This window comes from Phoenix dactylifera, chromosome 12, assembly GCF_051530095.1.
Source record: "Phoenix dactylifera cultivar Ajwa chromosome 12, Ajwa_hap1_PhDact_Kaust_v1.1, whole genome shotgun sequence".
NCBI classification, from domain to species: Eukaryota; Viridiplantae; Streptophyta; class Magnoliopsida; order Arecales; family Arecaceae; genus Phoenix; species Phoenix dactylifera.
The window spans coordinates 16812261-16833486 of record NC_143201.1 but is presented as its reverse complement, the minus strand read 5'-3'; the positions used below and the strand labels follow the sequence as shown (position 1 = coordinate 16833486).

General features: G+C 38.6%; 2 protein-coding genes and 2 non-coding genes across 4 annotated transcripts in view; all 4 read right to left on the bottom strand.

Annotated features, from left to right (window-relative positions):
• Nucleotides 1-6758: 6758 nt before the first annotated feature.
• On the bottom strand, nt 6759-12689 carry LOC103695693 (Ribosomal protein L22p/L17e family protein). Its single transcript, XM_008777084.4, has 7 exons — nt 11053-12689; nt 10932-10968; nt 10527-10567; nt 7694-7924; nt 7507-7609; nt 7368-7435; nt 6759-6982 (listed from the first exon to the last, which is right to left on the bottom strand). Exons 1-7 carry the CDS (start codon nt 11053-11055, stop codon nt 6929-6931), a joined length of 537 nt encoding a protein of 178 aa, XP_008775306.1. The 5' UTR covers nt 11056-12689; the 3' UTR covers nt 6759-6928.
• On the bottom strand, nt 8796-8926 carry LOC113461126 (small nucleolar RNA snoR74). The gene has a single exon (XR_003383197.1). It is a non-coding gene; the product is annotated as a small nucleolar RNA snoR74 (small nucleolar RNA).
• On the bottom strand, nt 9598-9727 carry LOC113461127 (small nucleolar RNA snoR74). Its single transcript, XR_003383198.1, has one exon. It is a non-coding gene; the product is annotated as a small nucleolar RNA snoR74 (small nucleolar RNA).
• A 5120-nt stretch (nt 12690-17809) lies between the features above and the next one.
• LOC103695695 (Zn-dependent exopeptidases superfamily protein) overlaps nt 17810-21226 on the bottom strand; it is a 44517-nt gene continuing 41100 nt past the window's right edge. The window contains exons 18-21 of the mRNA XM_039118412.3: nt 18798-18961; nt 18611-18693; nt 18443-18528; nt 17810-18163 (exon numbers count right to left, since the gene is read on the bottom strand). Coding sequence (XP_038974340.2) covers nt 18020-18163; nt 18443-18528; nt 18611-18693; nt 18798-18961 — 477 coding nt within the window. The 3' untranslated portion in view covers nt 17810-18019. The remainder of the gene's footprint in view (nt 18164-18442; nt 18529-18610; nt 18694-18797; nt 18962-21226) is intronic.

The following is a 21226-nucleotide window of genomic DNA, read 5'->3' as shown; positions in this document are numbered from 1 at the left end:
GGTTTGAATTTTGGATTGTGCATCCTCGAGTATTGGAGCTTGTGCAATCATATTTCCACTTAGGTCTCCCTTCCTCTGAAAAGACCTTCATCTTCGGTAGCCATCTCTTGTGCGTTTTGTCTCACTTCCTTAGAAGACTTGCTGTTGTAGATGCCAATACGGGCTGTCATACTTATATTTTATAGGTGGAAGAGACCACAAATGTTTGTCATTTACAATGTTGCTAGAGATATTTAAAATATAAATGCTGCGGACCATGCGATATGTTTAGTCCTACATTAATTATGCACTAAGTAGATTTTAGGTATTTATACAGGATCAAGTAATCTAAATAATATTTTCTGGCTAGTTTCTTAGATTTTTAATTGTTACAAATGACATCAAAGGATTGGGCTCATGACCTATATGAATTAAAAGACACTGCAATATGGGTCTACTGGGACTGACCACAGACTTTAAAATGATGAAATGAACCTTTTATGAAGAAAAGAAAAAGAAAACCACTACCTATGCCAATCCATTTAGAAAAGGTAGCCCTGTTTATTTTTATATGGATTCTATATCCAACTTTCTAACCAAATTATGGCATCAGTGTTAATGATATATTGTAGGAATTGAAAAGGTATGAGAGGATAAGTAAAATGAAATCCATTGAGAAAGATATTGTGACAGGCCTTGAACATAGGTCGGCTTGGTTTGACAAGTTTGTCTAGCCCATGATGATCCATCTGAGTTCAAGTTAGTCTTGGGATAACTCATCCGATCCACTTATAAAAGAATCCACATAAAAATCATAAATTTCAGATGCTTCTGCTGGGACGATTGGTCCGTGCCAGTAAGTATCACTCCTCATGCATGCAAATATAACTTAAACTTAGAACATTTGATCCACAATTGTTGGTAAGAACCTAAATAGACTTGTGGGATGGTCCCTTGATGTTTGTTTCCTAGCTAGATAGGATGGGCTGTAGTGGTTCATCTGCTGCTGCGAATTTGCGCTGCCTTAGCAATGCGATTCGGGTCAAGAGGAAAACCCGGAATTCGTCGAAACCTGCTCAATAACAATTCACACCTGAGATGGTGAGAAAAGAAATTGCATCAGTTTAGAGCGGAACATGCATGATCCCTAGCCGACCTAGTCTCATATTTGGATCATAATTTTAGACCCGGATCCAATCCATTGATCGAACAGATTAGGTCAAAGTCCAGTCAGCTACATAAAAAATAACTGAACAGTTCCATGTATCAAATATGACTCAAATCTAACCCCAAATTTTTGAATCCGATCAAATCAAACATCTAACTATTATTTTATAACTAAAAATATAAAAATTGATAATTAATGTAGAACCCTTTATAAGTTCCGATTAAGATTAAAAGGCCAACTTAAATATATCTTTTCTTTCAGAAACTCTATTTTAACTTGATTCAATAAAGTAATCATTCCAAAGAACAAGTTTGGAAATTATAATTTTGCAAATAAATAATGACATACTTAGAATATTATCAAAAACATACCAAAACATACAATAAATATTTCTCGGCTAAGCTAAGATATAACTACGTGAAAGTAGGTGGATGCAGCTGGGGATGTTGAGATGAATACGAGGATTAGTTTAAATAAGTTCACTCAAGGATTTGAAAATACAATTGGATGGACATAGGGTTTTTGAAAATTGGATATTCGATTCTTAGGTTTATTTTTTATTGACTCAGATTAAACCTGGGAATTATACAGGCCAGGTCCGATCAGGTCATACTGGGTTAGGGCTGGAAGTGGGCTCTTGCCGAGCCGAAGCCCATTGGGTCGGGCCGCCCGCGAGCCGGACTCGGGCTGAATAATTAAGCCCATTTCTATTTCGGGCCGGGCTCGGGTATCTCATTGGCCCGATCTGGGCCCGGCCCAAGCCCGAGCCCACTTCCAACCCAAGGAGTAGCCTGAATCGCGGTTTGCCCATTTCCATTTGGCTCTGGGTGATTGGCTGATTGCCGAATGGGTTTTATTATTTAAACCCAATTGGTTGTTGCCCAATGCTAGTTGGGATTTGCAGAGGCATAGAGGTGCAGAGCGGTGGAGGCGTGGAGCTAGGGTTTCTCCACTTCTTCTTGTCGGCTCGTCACCGATCACCAGTCGTCGACCGTCCAAGCTCGGCGAAGTCGTGAAGAGGAGCCCCGACCACCCTATCGTCGTGAAGCCGAGCGCTTAGTGAAGTTGTGAAGAGCAGAAAAGGTTTTGAGGTACGAATAATCTTCCCCTCCTCACCTTTCTTCCCTTTTCTTGTAGGATTCTTCTTTCCACTTCTTGTATGGTTGCATGGGAATATATCATTCCTTTGTTTTATATTTTTTACAAGTATCATAAATGAAAATGCTCTGTAAAATGAAACTTTTGTAAGTGCTTCCATATCATCTCACAGTTATAGAAAGGTTTGGAATAACTTTCATGCTGGTACTATAGGTTAAATTTGTGATATTTATGTTGTTATTTGGGAAGATTATTTTTACTAATGTTCCATTCTAAAATGGGTGAAAAATGAGATTGTTGAAGATTTAAAGGATGAGGATGATAGAAATGAAGATACTATTGAAAATAATTGTGGCAAATCTTCTAGAAAAAGATCTTGGGTATGGAATCACTTTATCGAGGAAAAAATTCTGAAGGATCAATAGCTAAGTACAAATATTGTAAAAAAGTTTTAAGTGGGAGCACTAAAGGAGGAATGAGTCATCTAAAATGCCATCTTGAAAATATTTGCAAGAAGTATCAAAAGAATCCGACTAATTAGTTGTTCTTAGTACCAAGTTCAAAAGATCCAATAAAGTCTTTCAAATTCAATCAAGAAGAGAGTAGAAAAATTCTTACAAAATTTATCATATGTGTTGAGCTTCCATTTCGTATTGTTGAGCACACTGTTTTTCTGGATTTTATGAAATCTCTTCAACTATTATTTAAAATTATGGGTCGTAAGGCTGTAAAATATGATTGTATGGCTTTGTATCAAGAAGAGAGGAAAAAATTGCATGATGTATCGGTTCTGGATGGAGGCGCGCGAGGTGGTGCGCGAGGTAGTGCGGGCTTTGTGATACGGGACCCGCACTCCAAAGTGGTGGCAGCAGGTGGCTGTCAGTTGTTCGGCACGTCGGTCCCCGGGGCAGAGTTACGAGCTGCCTGGGCGGGTCTTCGATATGTGAGGCAGGCTTTACAGGCTGGCTCGATTGTTTTGGAGGGCGACTCAGCCACAGTTATCAGTTGGATTCAGAAGGGGCTGAGGGGTGAGGGCACAGACCACCCCTTGGTTCGGGACATAGGGATGATGTGTGGGGTTGGGGTGGCCATTCAGGCCAAACATGTATTTAGAGAAGCCAATGGGGCAGCCGATTGGGTGGCTGCCTTCGCGGCTCATCATTCAGGATACACCCTTTCGGTGGGGGAGGGGGAGCTGCCACTGGCTCTATGTGAGTTAGTATTTTTTGACTTTATTGGGTGTATTCGTACACGTATTGTATGAAAACCCGTTTTTAGCAAAAAAAAAATGCATGATGTATTCAAGAACCTAAGTTTCCGGGTTAGTTTCACTACTGATATTTGGACATCAAATCAGAAAATTGGTTACATTTCTTTCACAGCACATTATATTGATTCTGATTTTATTCTACATAAGAAAATTATTAGTTTCAAGAAACTCCCATACCCTTACACCAGCTTTGCAATTGAAGATGCTATAAGAAAATGTCTTGTTGAATGGAAATTGGATTGTAAAATATGTGCTATTACTTTGGATAATTGCACCACAAATGATGCTGTAATGAGAAGGCTCCAAGATCACTTTTGTTATGCAATGTTGTTTAGTGGGGAGTACAGTCATATTAGATGTTGTGCACATATATTAAATATTATGGTTCAGGATGGAATGAAAATCATTCATGAAGCTATCGAATGTATAAGAGAAATTGTTAGATATGTCTCTGCATCCTCATCTCGAATGCAAGCATTTAATGAAATTGTACAACATATGAGACTTCCTGCTAGAAAAGGACTCACTTTGGATGTTCCTACAAGGTGGAATTCTACTTATGTAATGTTGCATGATGCACTTGGTTATAAAGATACTCTTATTGGATATGCAACTGAGCATTCATGTGTATGCCCCACCAATGATGAATAGAAAAAGACTTCTGTAATTCTTAAATTCTTAGAAGCCTTTCTTGATTCCACTAAAGTATTTTCTGGTTGTAAGTATCCCACATCCAATTTATACCTAAAAGAAGTTTAGGAAATTAAGGCTTTGTTGATGGATAAAAGTATCGATACTGATGAAACAGTGAAGCAATTAACAAATGAGATGCTAAAAAAGTTTAACAAATATTGGTCTTAGTGCAATAATTTGTTGGTAATTGCTTCTATTTTGGATCCCAGATTAAAGTTGATATTTGTAGAGTTTTGTTATCAAAAAGCATTTGAGTTGGAGGAGTGCAAGAAAAAGATTGATAATATTCGTGCTTGTCTTTTTAAATTGTATAATGAGTATGTAGATGCAACAAGAATGCAGCCCACTATGAGTTCAAGTGAGCGAACATCTAATTTTGGTGGACAAGATGATATAAGTTCAGTTTCTTCCAAAAAAAATTTAGTATGGATTTTACTTAGTTTAGAAGTCAATGTTCTTCAAAACATCTAAAGAGATCCGAGCTAAATAGTTTTTTGGATGATGATGTGCTTTCTGATTTAGAGAATAAGGAGTTTGATATCTTGGCTTGGTGGAAGAGCAATACAGCAGTCTATCCTATACTATCAAGAATGGCTCAAGATGTTCTAGCTATTCCAGTCTCCACTGTTTCATCTGAGTCGGCATTCAGCACTGGTGGTAGAGTTGTGGATCAGTATCGAAGCTCTTTGAGCCCATCTACTGTAGAAGCCTTAGTTTGTACCCAAGATTGGCTTCGTAAACAATATGAGAAGGTATATAAATCTTTTAAATTTATGTAATATTTTTTATTTGCTTATTGCACTTATAATTTAAACATTTATGATTGATTTGTGTGTTAACAGTTGCAAATTGCTCGAGTTCTGTAACGTTGAATGTAGATGACGACACCCTGGAGTGGGCAAAGCAATGAACATGGAACATGGGTATTTAGTAATAATCTTTATTTTTTTTCTATATTAAGTTACAAGTTTTCATATTTAATGTTGTTCATGTTCTAGTTATTACTTTATTTAAAATATAGGTATTCACGACAATGGATGAATGAAGATGGAAGAAACTATTTGCTGAAAAATATTTTGTTTAGTTATTGCATTTCTACTAGCTTATAGTATTTCCGACGTTTGTTGTGGATAAAAATGTTATTATGTTCTTGAAAAATCCATGCCATCTTAACATGGCTGTGTGCTTAATTAGGCTAAATCGATATGAAGAAGCCATCAGACAATGTGGTATTGTATGTTTATTGATTAAGTTGATTTATATTTGCTTGCTTGCTACTTATTTTCTTATATTGATCATTGCTTGATAATGTAACAGAGACCTGATAAATAAATGATTCTTATATGCACGTCATATTGGAAGCTGCATGTCATATTTGAAGCTATTTTTTCTTTTTTTCCTTTTAGATAACATCATGTAGTTTATCTTTCCTTTTCAAGTTATTAAAATCCACTAGCTATTTCTTTTTTAAAACAAGAGTTCTTCTCTACTCCCACTCTCCCATGGAGCAGTGGCATAAAGCAATTTTATTTTCAAGCATTTTGTACAAATTATAGAGGGTTGACAGCATGTTGAAAGCTTGTTGCAAATTGTTCCCAAAATTCAAAAAAGTATGCCATGAACCAATAGGTTGATCACATGTAAATAAGACAAAATTTATTTTTTGATGTTAAATTAAATGCTTTATGGGAACCAAAGGGGCTCGGGCCAGGCTCGTGATCAGGCCTGGCAGACTTTAATCCAATCGGGCTGGCCCAATTGGGCTCGGGCCAAGTTTCTGTAAAACTGTTCAGGCCTAGGCCCGGCAGGAAGCCCAGAAAATAATTTCAGACCTTGCTTAGGTGGGGTGTGGCCCAGCCCGGCCCACTTCCAGCCGAGTTAAAAATACAGAAGTCAGACAAAGCAAGGATTCCAAATCTAGCCCAATTATTAACCCCTCCACAATTCTCCAAAAATGGATCATGTCAAGTCTAAATCGGATTGGGATTGGATCTGGTCACAATTCCACCCGACCATTTACAGTTGCACCTACTTCACCTATTCTTTCTCCGTGACACGTTAATATACCTTTCCATTCCCTCGATATCCCTTACTAAATTATAGTACGACGCCAGGCTCAAAGCCACAACTAATCAATGGATGGAATAACCCAACCATGGATAATAAAAAATCATGATTTGCATCAACCACACAATACCGATAGCAAATTGACAAGACGCGCATTTGTTGCTGATACATCAATCAGGCGAAGCAACATCTTGCTGACCATAACTTTGACCAGAAGTAAAGCTGATTATGCGTCAGGGCACAGAAAACAATGAATTATACAAGAGCCCACCCCAAAGGCCAATTAAAGAATTTAGATCTGTGGCCCGACCCATGATCAGCTCTAACCATTACATCCAAAACACCTCTGAAATACTCCAGTCCTCTCCACAATTTCTACGAGTACACCATTACATTGACAATAACACCTGAGGAAGCTCTAGTGAAACAACAATTCTAATCTCAGAATAGGAAGATTCAATGATCTAGAGTCAAAAACTGATGTGACATTCTGCAAAGTACCTACTAACTGGATTTATCCTTTAAGAGTTTTAATAGAGGTAATATCCTTACAAAAATCCACATTGACAATAAAACGGGAATAACAAATAGTGCAAGTAAATTCCACCAAAAATATGTTCGGAAACAAGTCAAAACAACCTACATCATGTCAACTAAGCCTGCAGAGCCGCTTTCTTGGGCTTCCTGGGGGCAATCTGAGTCTCAGGCTGCAACATAGAATAGAAATTTGATCAGTCTGATAAACATGAAAAACCACGTTCCTCACATTTAGGGTAACAAAGAACAGACTAAACTGCCAAGCACATCTCTAATACTTTTGGATTGTCCGTAATGCAATGAATCTTAATTCATCTAACTATTTTAATTTAAATTATCATAACTAAAGGAATAACTAAAGGAAATGCATCCACAGACGGTTTCATGGATATTCAGATCCGGTCATAATACAAACCAAAAGGCAAACATGAACATACTATAAATTACCAAGATATAAATCATTGTCATGTTTTGCAGGTTAGCACACCAACAGGAACGCATCCTTTAGCTTTTCAACATAATATATTTTTATATCATATAAGTCAACATAATTACCTCCTTTTTGACAGGCTCTTCCTTCTCTGACAAGATCAGCTCTATGTGACATGGAGAGGACATATAAGCTGCCATAGCACATGATTAATTAGTTTTAGAAAAGCTTCGCAGGTTAATTCAGATCAGGAAAGGAACTCACGGTTAATCCGCCCATGAGCACGGTAGGTCCGGCGCCTCTGCTTTTGGGCTTGGTTCACCTGGACGTGAGATATGTAGAGCGCATCGACATCCAAACCTTTAACCTGAAAAAGAAAGGCAGCCAGAAGCATTTAAGAGAGAATGATGCTTGGTAATCAATCAGAAGAATTATTTATAGGTGCCCTTACTTCAGCATTGCTTTCAGCATTTTTAAGCAGATCCAAAATGAATCTGCAAGATTTCACAGGCCAACGCCCCTGTCCATTGGCATGGCGGCCTTTAGCTTGGGCCGTACGCCCTACACCTCTGCAAAACCTCCGGAAGGGAATAGCCTGTTTGTGAGCAATCACATCTTCAAGGTACCTCTTAGCCTTTGCCAAAGGCAGCTTCCTCATTGCATGAGCTGTCTCACGGGTATTCTGTTTATGATGATACAACATTTGAGCATGGACATTCAGCATACTTGAAATTCTACATAACTTGAATATACAATAATAAAAGGACAAGTCAGAGCACGAGTCAAAGTATAACAATAAAAGCTTCATCATGATGTGATTGTACCACCACATTGATAGGTTATTCATGGTTGACGGTGGTTTGTGCATCAGTAATAAAACAAATGAAATTTAGAACATTTTGGCATATTTGTCCATAGACAAAGATCTATATAGGGTAATAACAAGTCCCAATTTAAATCTAAGGATCCTATTACCAAAATACATTAATGATGCCAAAAATAGAATGATGCAACTTCCTGACGCTAATAGGGACCATCCAAAAAATATTATAAAAAAAATGCTAGGCATAAATATTAGCTAGCCAGATGAGAATCAACATAATTAACCCAGAATATCATATAACAAGCACAACCGTTAACCTGCTAAGGAGATAATTTAAAGAAATGATCAGTCATTCATAAATTAGAAAACATTGGGTGTAATAAGATAAGTCTAAAGGTAATTTAAGACACCTTTGGAAACTGCATTTCTGGTAAAAAGAAATAACAAAAGCAGAGCACATGGCATAATGATTTACAGGATGCTCCCAAATGAACAATTCTAATGGAACCACTAAGCTCATGGCGAAACCATAGGTTCAACCAACAACAGTGACACAACTTCACACAACATTTGTGCACAGCTTCATTGACCCAGCATCCATTAACGAAAGGTAGCCAGCCAGATTTCTTGAAACTCCCAACTTCAAAGGCAATACTTGATCCTACGTTCAGGTACAACCACGAAAAAACCCTTACGGCAGTCTGAATACCAACTTCTAAAATGAAAATTATTATGTTTCATTGTTTACTGAACCTTTTGTCATAGACAAAGTCTACAAAGGTTCACCCAATAACAATGCACATGATTTTCCTAAAGTTTACGAGAGGCCTGACTACAAGGAAACCAGGCCCCTGCTTTTATCTTTAGGTCATAGAAGTCTAGCTTAGTGAACATCAAATTATACTCATCTCATACTAATCAACCAAATTTAATGACTTCATAGATAAAGAAGCATGGCCTTCGCACTTGGTCTAATAAAAACTAATAGGAAATAGTGCATGTTACATTGGAAAGGTTGGCAAACCTACAAACACAAAATTTGTTAGTTAATCTTAATTGCATGCATGTCTAGTCATATGTGGAAATGCATAATAATGCATCTATGACTTTAGGTATGCAGGAGAAAGTCAATTGATATACATACAATCAGTAACAAAGAATACAATATAATGCTGACAAAACAATTTACCAAGATTAGTGGCCTTTTTTATCATTGGAATACTAATTCTAATGAAAAGTAGTCATTGCTGAAGGTGGAGCAAAAGATTTAGGGCAGTATAATCCATTACTGAAGAAATGATTCAGAAAGCAAATACAGTCAGGCTTAGCCTACAGTTATATAATATCACACCATCAAATAAACTACACATTGAAGATGTAATCTAAGGGATTTCATGTAATGGTAACATCATGGAACCATATAGTGTCTATCAATGACATGCTGAATGTAGCCAGGCCACTACATGCACAAACAAATGACACTACAAAAATAGAAAAAACAGCCATCAGAAGAATGGTGCAAAGATTACCATCGATGTTCCATTGTTTACTGAACCTTTTGTCACAAACAAAATCTACAAAGGTTCACCCAATAACATTGTATATCATTTCCCTAAAGTTTACAGGAGGCCTATTTATGAAGGAAATAGACCCTGCTTTTTTTTCTTTAGGTAACACAAGTCTAGCTTACTGTGCATCACTTTCTACTCATCTAAGGGTAACAAAACACATCACAAATCAGAGGAGCATATTATTAGGTAGGTGCATTCATACATATCAAGTTGCAAACAGAGGAGCATATTATTAGGTGGGTGCATTCATACATATCAAGTTGCAAATAGTAGCGTGTCAGTACAACATTTTCATCAATAACTTGGGTGTTATAATAAAATCAAGGTAAGATTAGGAAGGGAATATTTAACTTGGTATTCATGTATATCGAAAGGTCAACAATTTCTTGATTCTATGTTCCTAAGAAAGGTGCATATTCGCACAGAGAATACTTTGTTAAACAGAAGGATCTAGCACAAAATTGGGTCATGTTACCTGCAGCAGACGGAGACCCAGAAACAAAAAGACAGACGCCCAAGACAAGATGGAAAAAAAAACACTCATAAACATGGGCAACATACTATTTGATTCAGCCCATGACCTCGGCAACATCAGAAGGGTTCCAAAAAAAAAAAGAACAGAAAGGAAGAACCACATAGAGAACCCTTTTCAATTCAATCAAGTGCAAAATCATGTCTTCTCAAGACATCTACTGCCCTGGCTAAATTTGATTCATAATCTGTGAAATGTTAGTAGAAAAAGCAGTAAAATTCCAGCAAGCCTACAGACAAACCGGTGTACACGAACCAGACCAGCAACTGGAACATATTGGAATCAACCGAGACATGAATTACACTCAGAATAGACATCACTTTTGAAAGTAAAAAAGAAGTTATAGACCGCAGCGCACCTTGAAGTGAACCCTCAAGTCCCGGCCCATGGCCTTGGCAGCTGAGGAAAAAAAAAGAGCCACAAGTCAAAGATCAAATAGCGAACAATCACAAGACCATCTGACCCAAAGCATCAGATCTTTACAACAGGAGATGAAAAAAAAAATGAAGTGGAGAAGAATAACCAATAAAAATGTTCAAAACTAGAACTTTAATAAGCCAGGTCCATCAAAATAAGCAAGACCCCCTTAAGTCAACAAGCTTTTGTCAAAAAAATTTAGAAATGCTGAACACACAAAAACAAACCCAATATTCGGAGTTACAAGAAGACCAGATCGGCGGACATCTGGTGAACAAACCAAAACTAAAATTCTACCCACATAAAATGCCCCCAAATCGGGATAAAGATGATCGAGAAAGATTACACTTGGTAGGGTTGTTGGGTTCTCTCGAATACTTCACCTGATTACAAGAGAAACATCAACATAAGAAAGGATTAGGGCATCAAAAGCAGCCAACGAGAAAGAGAGACAGGGGCGATTATACCATGGCTACAGAGGGATCGGGGGAAAGACCGCTCGCCGCTTCCCTCTCCTCTTTGCTCTCGCTCTGCGACAGAGGAGAAGGCGGTCTCAAATGAGGCGGCTTTATATAGGTAGGAAGTGAAACCCTAACCCTAAATACTCTTTAAGCCAGCTTCTCGCGTTGGAGGCACCTGTTGCATCGCCTTCTGTGACGCCGCGCTCTTGCAACGCCTTAATTATTTGTTGCTATTAGATGGGCTGTCTCGCCATTAACATGTCCCGGTAGGGAGGACATTAGCTAACTGGGCTGGACCTACTCAAACCCGAACGAAGAAATTTTGGGTTCTGGGTTGGACTCTGGTTACCCCGGACCGGTTATTCTTTTCAGTAGGGGTGGCAATCAAATCGGATTGGAATAGATCAAAAATCTATTATCCCAAATGCGCCATATATAATGAATAGGTCAAAAATTCATATACTGATCATTTTATTAAATGATCTAATACAATCTTCAACGAGTCGAAATAAGTTTAATGGAATAAATGGTTAAGCATTGCCAACCCTTTCTTTTAAGAGAGAGAGAGAGAGAGAGAGAGAGAGAGATCCACCAGCATTAGAATTATCTATATCCCAATAGTTTCAATACAACATCCAAGGCACCCAATGTAGAAGTCTAGAACCTCTAGTTGCTAGACAAAATAGCATGACAACCAAGATAGGCGTTAATCCGTAGTTAGATTTGTTAGTCTAAGATAGGTCAACCTATGAGCTTTGCCAGGATATTTTCTATATCCTCAATTTGACCCAAATCGATATAAATCATAGTTCTTGTTTGGTTGTTTAAGAGTTTTATTAAAACATACTAGCATTAGGCACATGTAATGCATGTATGAGAGGGCTTCTCATCCTTCTGCTCGAAGTATTTAGCACAATGCACATAAGACAGTGCCACTCATCATTGTTTAATCAAGGATGTGAGTTTATGGTTGTGATCGGTCGATCAAACTAAAGGTAAAAAGGCCATGCTCTGTTTCTCGCTTGAGATTTCCATGACAATTCTAAATAGATTGCTATGTCAATGGTTCCAAGAAACAACTTTGCTATGGTATCAATTATCAAAAGCCCCAGTCTAATATCAAGAGTATGCCACTAGCTCATTAGCATCAGCATACATGAAGCATGTGCATGTATCAAGAGCAATAATTAAGATAAGAGAAATTCTTTATGCACCTGGGCGAATGCATGACATGATGCACTCCCTTTGGGGAGCGACACATACTGGCCTCAACAATCCATCACCGGAGAATTACCTCCGACCACCATACCATATTAGGTTCGCATCTCTCTTCATTAGAAGCTGACTTCAATCTTTTCTTTAGACGGTGGCTTCGTACTCTCACCACCGGAGATCGGCTCCTATCACCATTCACGACCGGCTCCCACCTTTATTACCGGACCTAAGCAATGCCATCCACGTCGAAAAAGATGGCTACAAGATAGACCCTTCTCTCAGTGATCTATGCAGTGATCTATGCATTGACTTGGGGCTTTTAAATCATGCCTCCTAGGAGGATAGCAGAAATGAGAATTGGTTCATTGGAGCTGAGCATGGAGCTACGTGGAAGGATATCTCCTGTGCGAGACATACTCTGAGTGCACTCTATATTCACCTTGAAGGAGACTCGACTACGGTGATCGAATGGGTTTGAAATCGGCATAGCAATGTGGGTGAGTAGTTATTGCTCCACGACACTCGAAGACTAGCGAGAGGGTGTGGTTCTTTTCGGGACACCCATTTTACTTAAAGACGAATAGTGCGGGCCAACTGGATGACCTCCTTTGCGTCTAATCATTCTAGAAGTTTTCTTTGGGAGAACCAAGTATTTGTCCCTTCTTCTCCTGCCAGCTTCTCTTTTCTAATTTTATTGGTGGTATTCCTGCAGATATTGTGTGAGGCATCATTGTACAAATAATAACAATAATAATAAAATGGCTAGAAATAAGATAAAGTGAGTTACCAATATATATATATATATATATAGCTCAGATGGTGCAGCTAGTGCTAGAGTTAGGAAGGCAAGAAGTTAGTTCACAACATTGAAGTCTGAAAGAAGAAGGTGCAAAAGGATATTAACGCCTAGTTCTAAAGGCTAAGAAGATTCGAAAGACTACTTTGCTCATCAAGTCAAGCTGAAAAATGTGATAGGCGTGCGTACTCGTGTGCTATGGCTTTTCAGTACAGGGGCAAGTTTAAGAAAAGAGTAGGGGTGCGCAAGCTGCGAAGAAAAGGCTTACACAATATAGATATAGGGGCGCGCTATCCGTCTACTAGTAAAGACTTTTCCCTTTACTATAAAATTAAGGTTTCTGGAATTGATTTTGATCAACCAAGTACCGAGCAAAAATGACTTGCTTTACTAACAACAGCACCTTGACAAAGAAAGACCTTTGATAGCTTAGGACACCTAGGGTTCCCTTTCTGCTCAGGCAGCTCCTCAGACGGTATTTTTCACCTAGGAGGCTCCACCCCCGAACTTTCTCAAGGTCAACTTCGACGGATCGGTGCTGGATGGAGGTACGTAGGGTGGTGCGGGCTTTGTTATACAGGGCCCGCACTCCAGGGTGGTGGCAGCGGGTAGCTGCCAATTGTTTGACACATCGGATCTGGGGGTAGAGTTGCGAACTGCCTGGGCTGGTCTTCAACATTCGCGGCTGATGTTGCAGACCAGTTCCCGGGGGGGAGGGGGGTGCGAGGGATGAGAGCACGGACCACCCCCTGATCCGGGACATTGGGATGATGATGAGGGATTGGCTGGCCTTCCAAGCCAAGCATGTATTCAAAGAAGCCAATGGGGTGGCCGATTGGGTGGCTGCCTACGCAGCCCACCACTCTAGGTACACCCTCTGGTCAGGGGAGGGAGAGCTTCCACAGGCACTTCGTGAGCTAGTATTTTTTTATTTTATTCGGTGTATTCGTACATGCATTGTATGATGAAGAACCCGGCACAGCAAAAAAAAAAAAAGAAAAAAAAAAGAAGCGCTTTCCTGTCCATGCGAGTTCCCCCATAGAATATGGATCCTGCCTTGCAGACGATTGTCACCTTTCTAAAAGTTTTTCTACTGCTCTTGACTCATCAAGCCCTGGTGGCTGTTCTAGCCGATCACGAGACCTATACCTAGCCTCTTTGTCCAATGAAAAGTGAGAGGATTCCCTCTTTGACGACTTTGGTGAATAATGGGCAACTCCTACTACTGAAACCAGTGGATACTGAGCCTCTTCCTCTCATCTCTGGGCTGCTCTTGCTGGCTCTTCCCTTGCAAATGGTTCTCCTACCAAAAAAGGAGAAGGGTGTGGAGCTTCTCAACCAACAGAGAAGAGAGGATGGAACTACGTCTTTCATCCCATATAGGGTGATTGAGGGATAGAGCTATTCTCTTGATGGAAGAGAGTAAGGCCCCGGCTGAGCTGAATCGATTTCTTGATTTGGTTAGTGTATTGAATGATGAAATCTTGTTTCTAATTGAGTTGGTGGTGGCGTGTGAGCCGATCCAGCCCTTGATCCAACAATTGTAAGTGCATTATAGGACCTTTCAGCCTAAAGAAAGGCAATGGGAGGGAAAGGAAAGGAAGTCCTCCTGACACTTGGTGAGCAAGACCAGTTTTTTTTTTCAAAAAGAATGGATGGCTTGCGAGAAGGACGAACGATTGGGTCCGTCCGGTCCTTAAGGCAAGGAAGGGAAACCATCCCCTCACCTGATATCTCTCAAGTTCCCGAACCTCAGGTACCGAGGGCCAAGACATCGGTACCGAGAAAGAGGTGCGGGTTCCATAACCTAAGGAAGGGGAGGGGGTTCGGGGGAGGGGAAACCATCCCATCTCCTGATCCCAATGGAAAATTCATCAAAACTTTGGAAACCTTATATCCATACCTAAGTCTATACCCTATGGAGCCAGTATCGGTCGGTCAGCTTGGGCTCACAAAAGCCCATTGGTTCATCTTTATTGGTGGGATTTGTTCCAACTATCCCTACAGTACAGAAACTGACTCTTACCTGAACCAACAGATCCCCACTTTCTTGTACGCACCACTGATTGAGGAAACCCGCGGGTCTGGAGTCTTTCCCAAGTTACAAGAGCTTTTGGGATGTCAAGTTCACATTGTCCTGATCTAATACTCCACTATCTTGGCTAGTCTATGGCCTAGACCTAGTGTGGAACAAATTCAACGATAAAATCCTAATCCAACAGTGCCGTAGATTAATGGTATTAGGATTCTCAAGATAGCTTCTATATTAGGTGGTACATGTTCGGAGATCATTATACGATAAAAGTCAGCATATAAAATGCGATATAATCAACTTTTTTGATAATCTTTTGATACTAAATATAACCAGTGAAATGAGGACCTAAAGGCCGAATGAAACAATAACTTACTTTTACCCCTGTAACCAACTCGACCGACCATAAGGGAAGGAGAGTTTGCTCCGAAGCCTGCAAGCCGCTAACAGGGAGTGCTCCCAAGCATGACCGCTTCAAGCAATATCTTTTTTTTATAGAAACCATTCTTTTTTGAAAGAAGGGTAAATCAAGCCACCTTTATTAATAAATAAAAATCACTGCAAAAAAGAAATGAGGAGCAAACAAATATATATATATATATATATATATATATATATATATATATATATATATATATATATATATAACAACTTCCTTCGTTTCAAAGTGGGTGTGTTTGCTTCATTGAATGATGTTGCCCCATACTTCTTTTCCACTCCATGGGAAAAAGGATTCTTCCAAATCACCAGGATTGTGAGAAAGGCCGGGAGGCCTTGGTTCAGGAAAAACAAGAACCGTTGTTTCGGGAGAGGTTGGTCCCTTAAGTCTACCTAGCCCATGGGTTTCAGAGCGAGCTTCAACAAGCTCCTGCTTTGGGTCCATCTTCGCTAGCTTTACTGCTGGCTCCAAGCCGCCGCACCCTCCATGAATGGAGGAAGAGGGGATTCCAAGCCATAATATTTATTTGAAAAAACATACCTTGATGACCATAATAGCTGCTCTTTTCTATTACAAAAAAAAAAGGTTTATAATAGTCAAGTAGCAAAATTACTACACAAATCATTGTTGATTAATAACTAATTATTTTTGCTGTTGCATACAAATATTTTCCAAGTATCAGAAATATTGAATCTACAAAATATTTATTTAGTGAACAATGTAAATTATAAAAAACTCATTCTTCATGCTTGATTTCTTTGCTTGAGGTAGATGTTAAGGTGATAACATATATTATGGGCTTCATTACATTTTATAATAGTAAGAACGATCGGATACTCATCAAGTCTGCAATAAACGATAAATAGTTGCGCATGAATGTGCGCATATGCATGCATGCATGCACATTCACACAGAGAGATATGTCAAATTCAGGGTCCATCAAAGATATGTAGCTAATCAAATCTATTGCTTGCCTCAACCAAGTGTTTCTCTTCATTAATCTTCTCCCAAACAGCCAAAGCACCTTACTTCCTCCTTTTACTTCAAAAAAAAAAAAGCACCTTACCTTTATCTACACACTTCAGAATACAAAGTGCTCTTTTAGATGAAGGGCGCAACTCTAGGCTATAGCCTAATTTGCTATCGTTTTCATGAACTCCCTTTGCTATTTTCCTTGGGCATGCAGATCACCTTAGGTCGCGAGTCATGCCTTGGTTGCAGGTCCTTGGTCATTAGCTTTATGGTATGAAAACTTTTCTGAGAGGCCATGGACTGTCATCATCCATGACATAGACCACTTAAATCATCAAAAGCCACTGTCTAGAACATATCGGAATTCTTATATGCTACGATTAACAACAGGAGACAAAAGAAAAGTGATGGTATAGACGACGATGAGAAATCCCAGATCTATGATCCACGCTAATGAATATAATTTATCATCTCTAAATTGCTTACACACTAAAAACTATTTATATGATTTAAAGACTCCTAACCTATACATCAAATAGTTAACAAAATTAGACAATCTAAAAACAATACATATTTTTTTGAATATCTAATATTTAAGTTATAAGTTTCTAAATCATATATTTTTTTATGTATAAGCAGTTGAAAAATAATAGATGACAATCAACAGTTTGAATCATCGATGTTGAACATCCATCATCCAATAAAGACATGATTGAATCTAAATAGAGGTTCACTCAAATGTCCCAAAGTTTAGCCCAATTTTTCTCTCTTTTGGTATATTATATATATTACTAGTTAGTGAAGCAAAGTTAAGTTGGGGCAGGCCAAAATTGGAGATGGCTATCATTCAAATTTTGATATATCGTAGACACATGAGGCTTCGAGACCTAAGTTTGCTAATTTGTGGACGGTTCTATGGTTTCCTTAGTTCAAATAATTAATATCATTCGTAACATTCATAACATTAACAAACATTTGAAATTGGAGGTGACACACAAATATCATTCACTTGGTGCCTTAAATTTTACAACGTAATTATAGAAGTCCCTGTTAGGTTCCCTCTCTCTCCCTCTCTCTCCCTGGGAAAAAAAATCACACAATACAGAACTCCTTACCCTTCTGTCATGTATCTGAGACAATAGTATATATAATATATTACACAGGAACATGATTAACCCTAGCCTTCTGATTTTTTACTGATAAAATAATTCTTTATATCAGTTAGAAAACTATTAAATTGGATCCCAGATGCAGCGATGCTGAAGTGGTGCCATCTCAAAGAACTCCACCACCACCAGAACCCAGCCTCTTGGTGTTTTAACATATATGTTTTCAAAGAATGAAATACATGTACCTATAGTTAGTTATGTGACATTTACAAATCATCACCATTCACGTGCCCATCAATGAGGATGGGAAAAAGACTCAAAAATTAGAACGATTTATTGTGGTCTGATTAATGCACAACAATTAATTATTCAGACCAAGAATACATTTGCTAAGAAAACAAAATATGACCTTAAAAAGAATAGCTTGACAGGAAGGTGGTGAAAGCAGTCACATCTACCCAACTTGGGAAAAGGTTTTTCAATTTCTCTGTATTGTGGAGAAGATGCTGGTCGAGCACCGCAACATCAACTCTCAGAGTCTCAGAACTGTTTGCCTGTTGAGTGCATAGCCAATATAAGTCAAATCCATTTCAGAAAATGTCGAACATAAATACCAGCATACACAGCCTAGAATGTGAAGGGCAATCAGCCAGAAACAAAGCAGTGCGGGCAGCACAGAAGGAAAAGAGTGAGGTGCAGTGCCCTCATCACAATACCCAACTCAGATAACTAAGCATCATCAGTGAGCAAAAACTCCTCTTTCTCATATGTACCGCAGCAACGAGGATTAATTTAAATACTATGAAATGAATGGTGCAGATTAAGAACTCTACCTCCAAATAGAATGTCCAATTCTCGTGGCTTCTTCCACTAAGTCTACAAATATATGATGGTGGCCCACCACTGATTGTTTCAGGAGCTGCGAAAAAAAAATCACAAGATAATGATTGTAGTGAAGAAGAAAAAAGATGGAAAAGCAGATAAAAATCATCGCATTTCACCTGGAAGCCTATTATCAGCGAAGGACCAATTTGACAACGGACCAGTAATGTTAAGGACCGTAACCCAAATCTCCTCTAATGAGCTGCAGCAGTCAGGAAAAGGAAATTCCATGAGAAAAATTGAAGTTTTCCATAGGAATGAGAACATATGAAGCTAAAGATGGTTAAAAATCGTGTCCATCATCACCCTAAATAGAGTTCAAGATGCACTCTGCGAAGCCCAGTTGCAGAAACTGAAACTGGCTCACGAAGAGATAAGTGAGGCATGTGTCTGTAATGCTTTGAAACATCATCAGCTTGTGCAGGGAACTTCAAGCTTCCAGAGAACAAGAAAGATACTGGGAATAGTGCCTGAATAGGAGGGGGAGGGGAAGCAAAATCATTAAGCATTGTAAGACGATTAAAAACTAAAGTAGCATTTCTACTCCAAGAGCATCACTATTTATACAATTTATAGACACCTGAAACAACAAATCAGCACCAGGTTCCTGCAGTTTACAAATATTGATGAAAAAAATAATGCACACTTGGTAATCAAATAACACAAAATCCTGCAGCTAGTTCAGCCACGAGTATGGCAGATTATCAACTTAGAACATGCAATGATAAACAGTTTAGGGCAATGACATTTCCCCGTGAAGGGATAGAAAAATAGATGCAAGAAGTTTTGAGGCTTATTCATTAAAACAGAAAAGAATTATGAAACAGTCACCAGATCCCATATGAAACTTTTTCTGCATGACTGCATGCAGCAAGTCAGTTTTTCACTGGACTGATAGGGCAGATAAGTGACATGTTGGAGAATCCATCTAGTGTATGGATTGTCAAAATTTTGCAATGAAAAAGTGTTTTCTTTTTTCCTTTTCTTTTATTTTCTTTTCTTTTTTCATTTGTGGGAGAGAGTGTCTGCATGTGTAGAGCATAGCCAGGTGTTGAATGAATGTAAGATGCAATTTGATGTCATGACATACACAGTATCACCACATACAGTTATGCACCATACAGTTACTTATTTTGTTTTTGATATTTCAAGGGTGCCGTGGTCTAAAGCTCTAAGCCTTCTCAAAGAAGCCCATGGGATTAAAAGGCTGGAAACACAGAGGAAACAAATGTGTCAATAGAATATGTCAATAAATATCTAGAAAAACTGGAGTGTGATGCAAGTACATTTGTGAACTAGCATTGAGTTGAATTATAAACTAGTGTGGACCTGGATTTAGACCAGTTCATACAAAGATGCACCCAAAAATATACCCTAAGGATTTTAGAATAATCTCACCCATTCCACATCTCAGATTTGATTTGTTCGCAGGCATAGCATAAAAATTAAAATCGAATATTTATCGTACGTTATAACTTAGAACTACCATATAGTAGCATAAGGAAGTATACAATTTGGGCTAACAGTTGGGTTGCAGCAAATTCTTGGGCAAATTTTCCCTAGGAAAACTCAGGGTCCCAATGGAGCAAGCTTCCTATAATAAAGAGCGTGGACTAACCCAAAACTTTATTTATGAGCTACCTGTAAAGAAACTTAAATATGTGATGTAAGTCAATAATTATACAAAAAGAGATGGAGCAAGAGGCTACCCCACTGCAATGAGTAGCGATGAGTCGCTAAGGTTTTTAATGGTGATACGCTGGTTGTGATGATCATGTGGACATCCCATTGCTTCAGAAAAGTCAAATGGGAAGATAAAAGCTCTCCAATCTTAGTGGTTCAAATTTCGGGATAAGCTCTAGCTTCTCCATCGCGAAACAACATATCTGGGCCTTCTGTAGGGCCTTAAGGCAAGCCATACCTCCAGAAAGCTGTCTGAATGGTTAACAGGCTCAAGGTTGGAACGCTCGTGACTCGGACTTGAAATGCAATCTAAATTTAATTACTCAGTAAGTCAATTTGGTGACTTGCTGTAAGTCACATCTTTCCAAGCAAGTAGTAGAAATTAGATACAAAAGATATGTTAAATTTAAGAAAATCATAAAATGACAAAACATTGACTCAGACAAATTAGCTCGTTCATCATATGCATTTTTGGTGAAAACCATGCAAAATATTTTCCATGACATATTTTATTTTGAAAGAATTCACCTAAAAATAACCTTATAAAACCCAAGACAATTTGCAGTATATTCAAAGTTCAGACGTATCTTTTCTGTTAAGAGAATAATGAATTATTGGCTATTTAAATTGCACTCTAAGAGAAGCAATGGTGAAAGAAAGGCCTGAGTTTAAGAGAAGGCAATAAAGCCAATCAATTTTTGCGATGCTTTACTTAAGAGCAAAATACCACATCTTGTGTTGTATTCGAAGTGATTAGCATGCTTGCAAGATGAAAATAACATTTGCAAAATTTTGGTAGTAATAACCTTAATGAAGACCAGAACTCTAGTTAAGGGTTGAAGAAGTGCCAGTAAACCATAGAAAACGTGCAATGCACCCGAAACTGCCTTACAATGCAATGATATTCATAGCCCTTGGTTGAGAGATGGTCAAGTAGATACCGTTGTGCAGTCACCCCCAAGGTGAGGGCAGACCAGTAAAATTGTGAAGCAAAAGGTTTTCTGGAACTCTATGAAGTAGTGGGATCATTCTATGATGCAAGCCTCAGATGG

Coding starts and splice junctions, on each gene's coding strand:
- LOC103695693 (XM_008777084.4), bottom strand. Junction 7,610..7,693: donor ATGCTGAAAGCAATGCTGAA/GTAAGGGCACCT, acceptor TTTCTTTTTCAG/GTTAAAGGTTTGGATGTCGA. Junction 7,436..7,506: donor TGCTCATGGGCGGATTAACC/GTGAGTTCCTTT, acceptor GTGCTATGGCAG/CTTATATGTCCTCTCCATGT.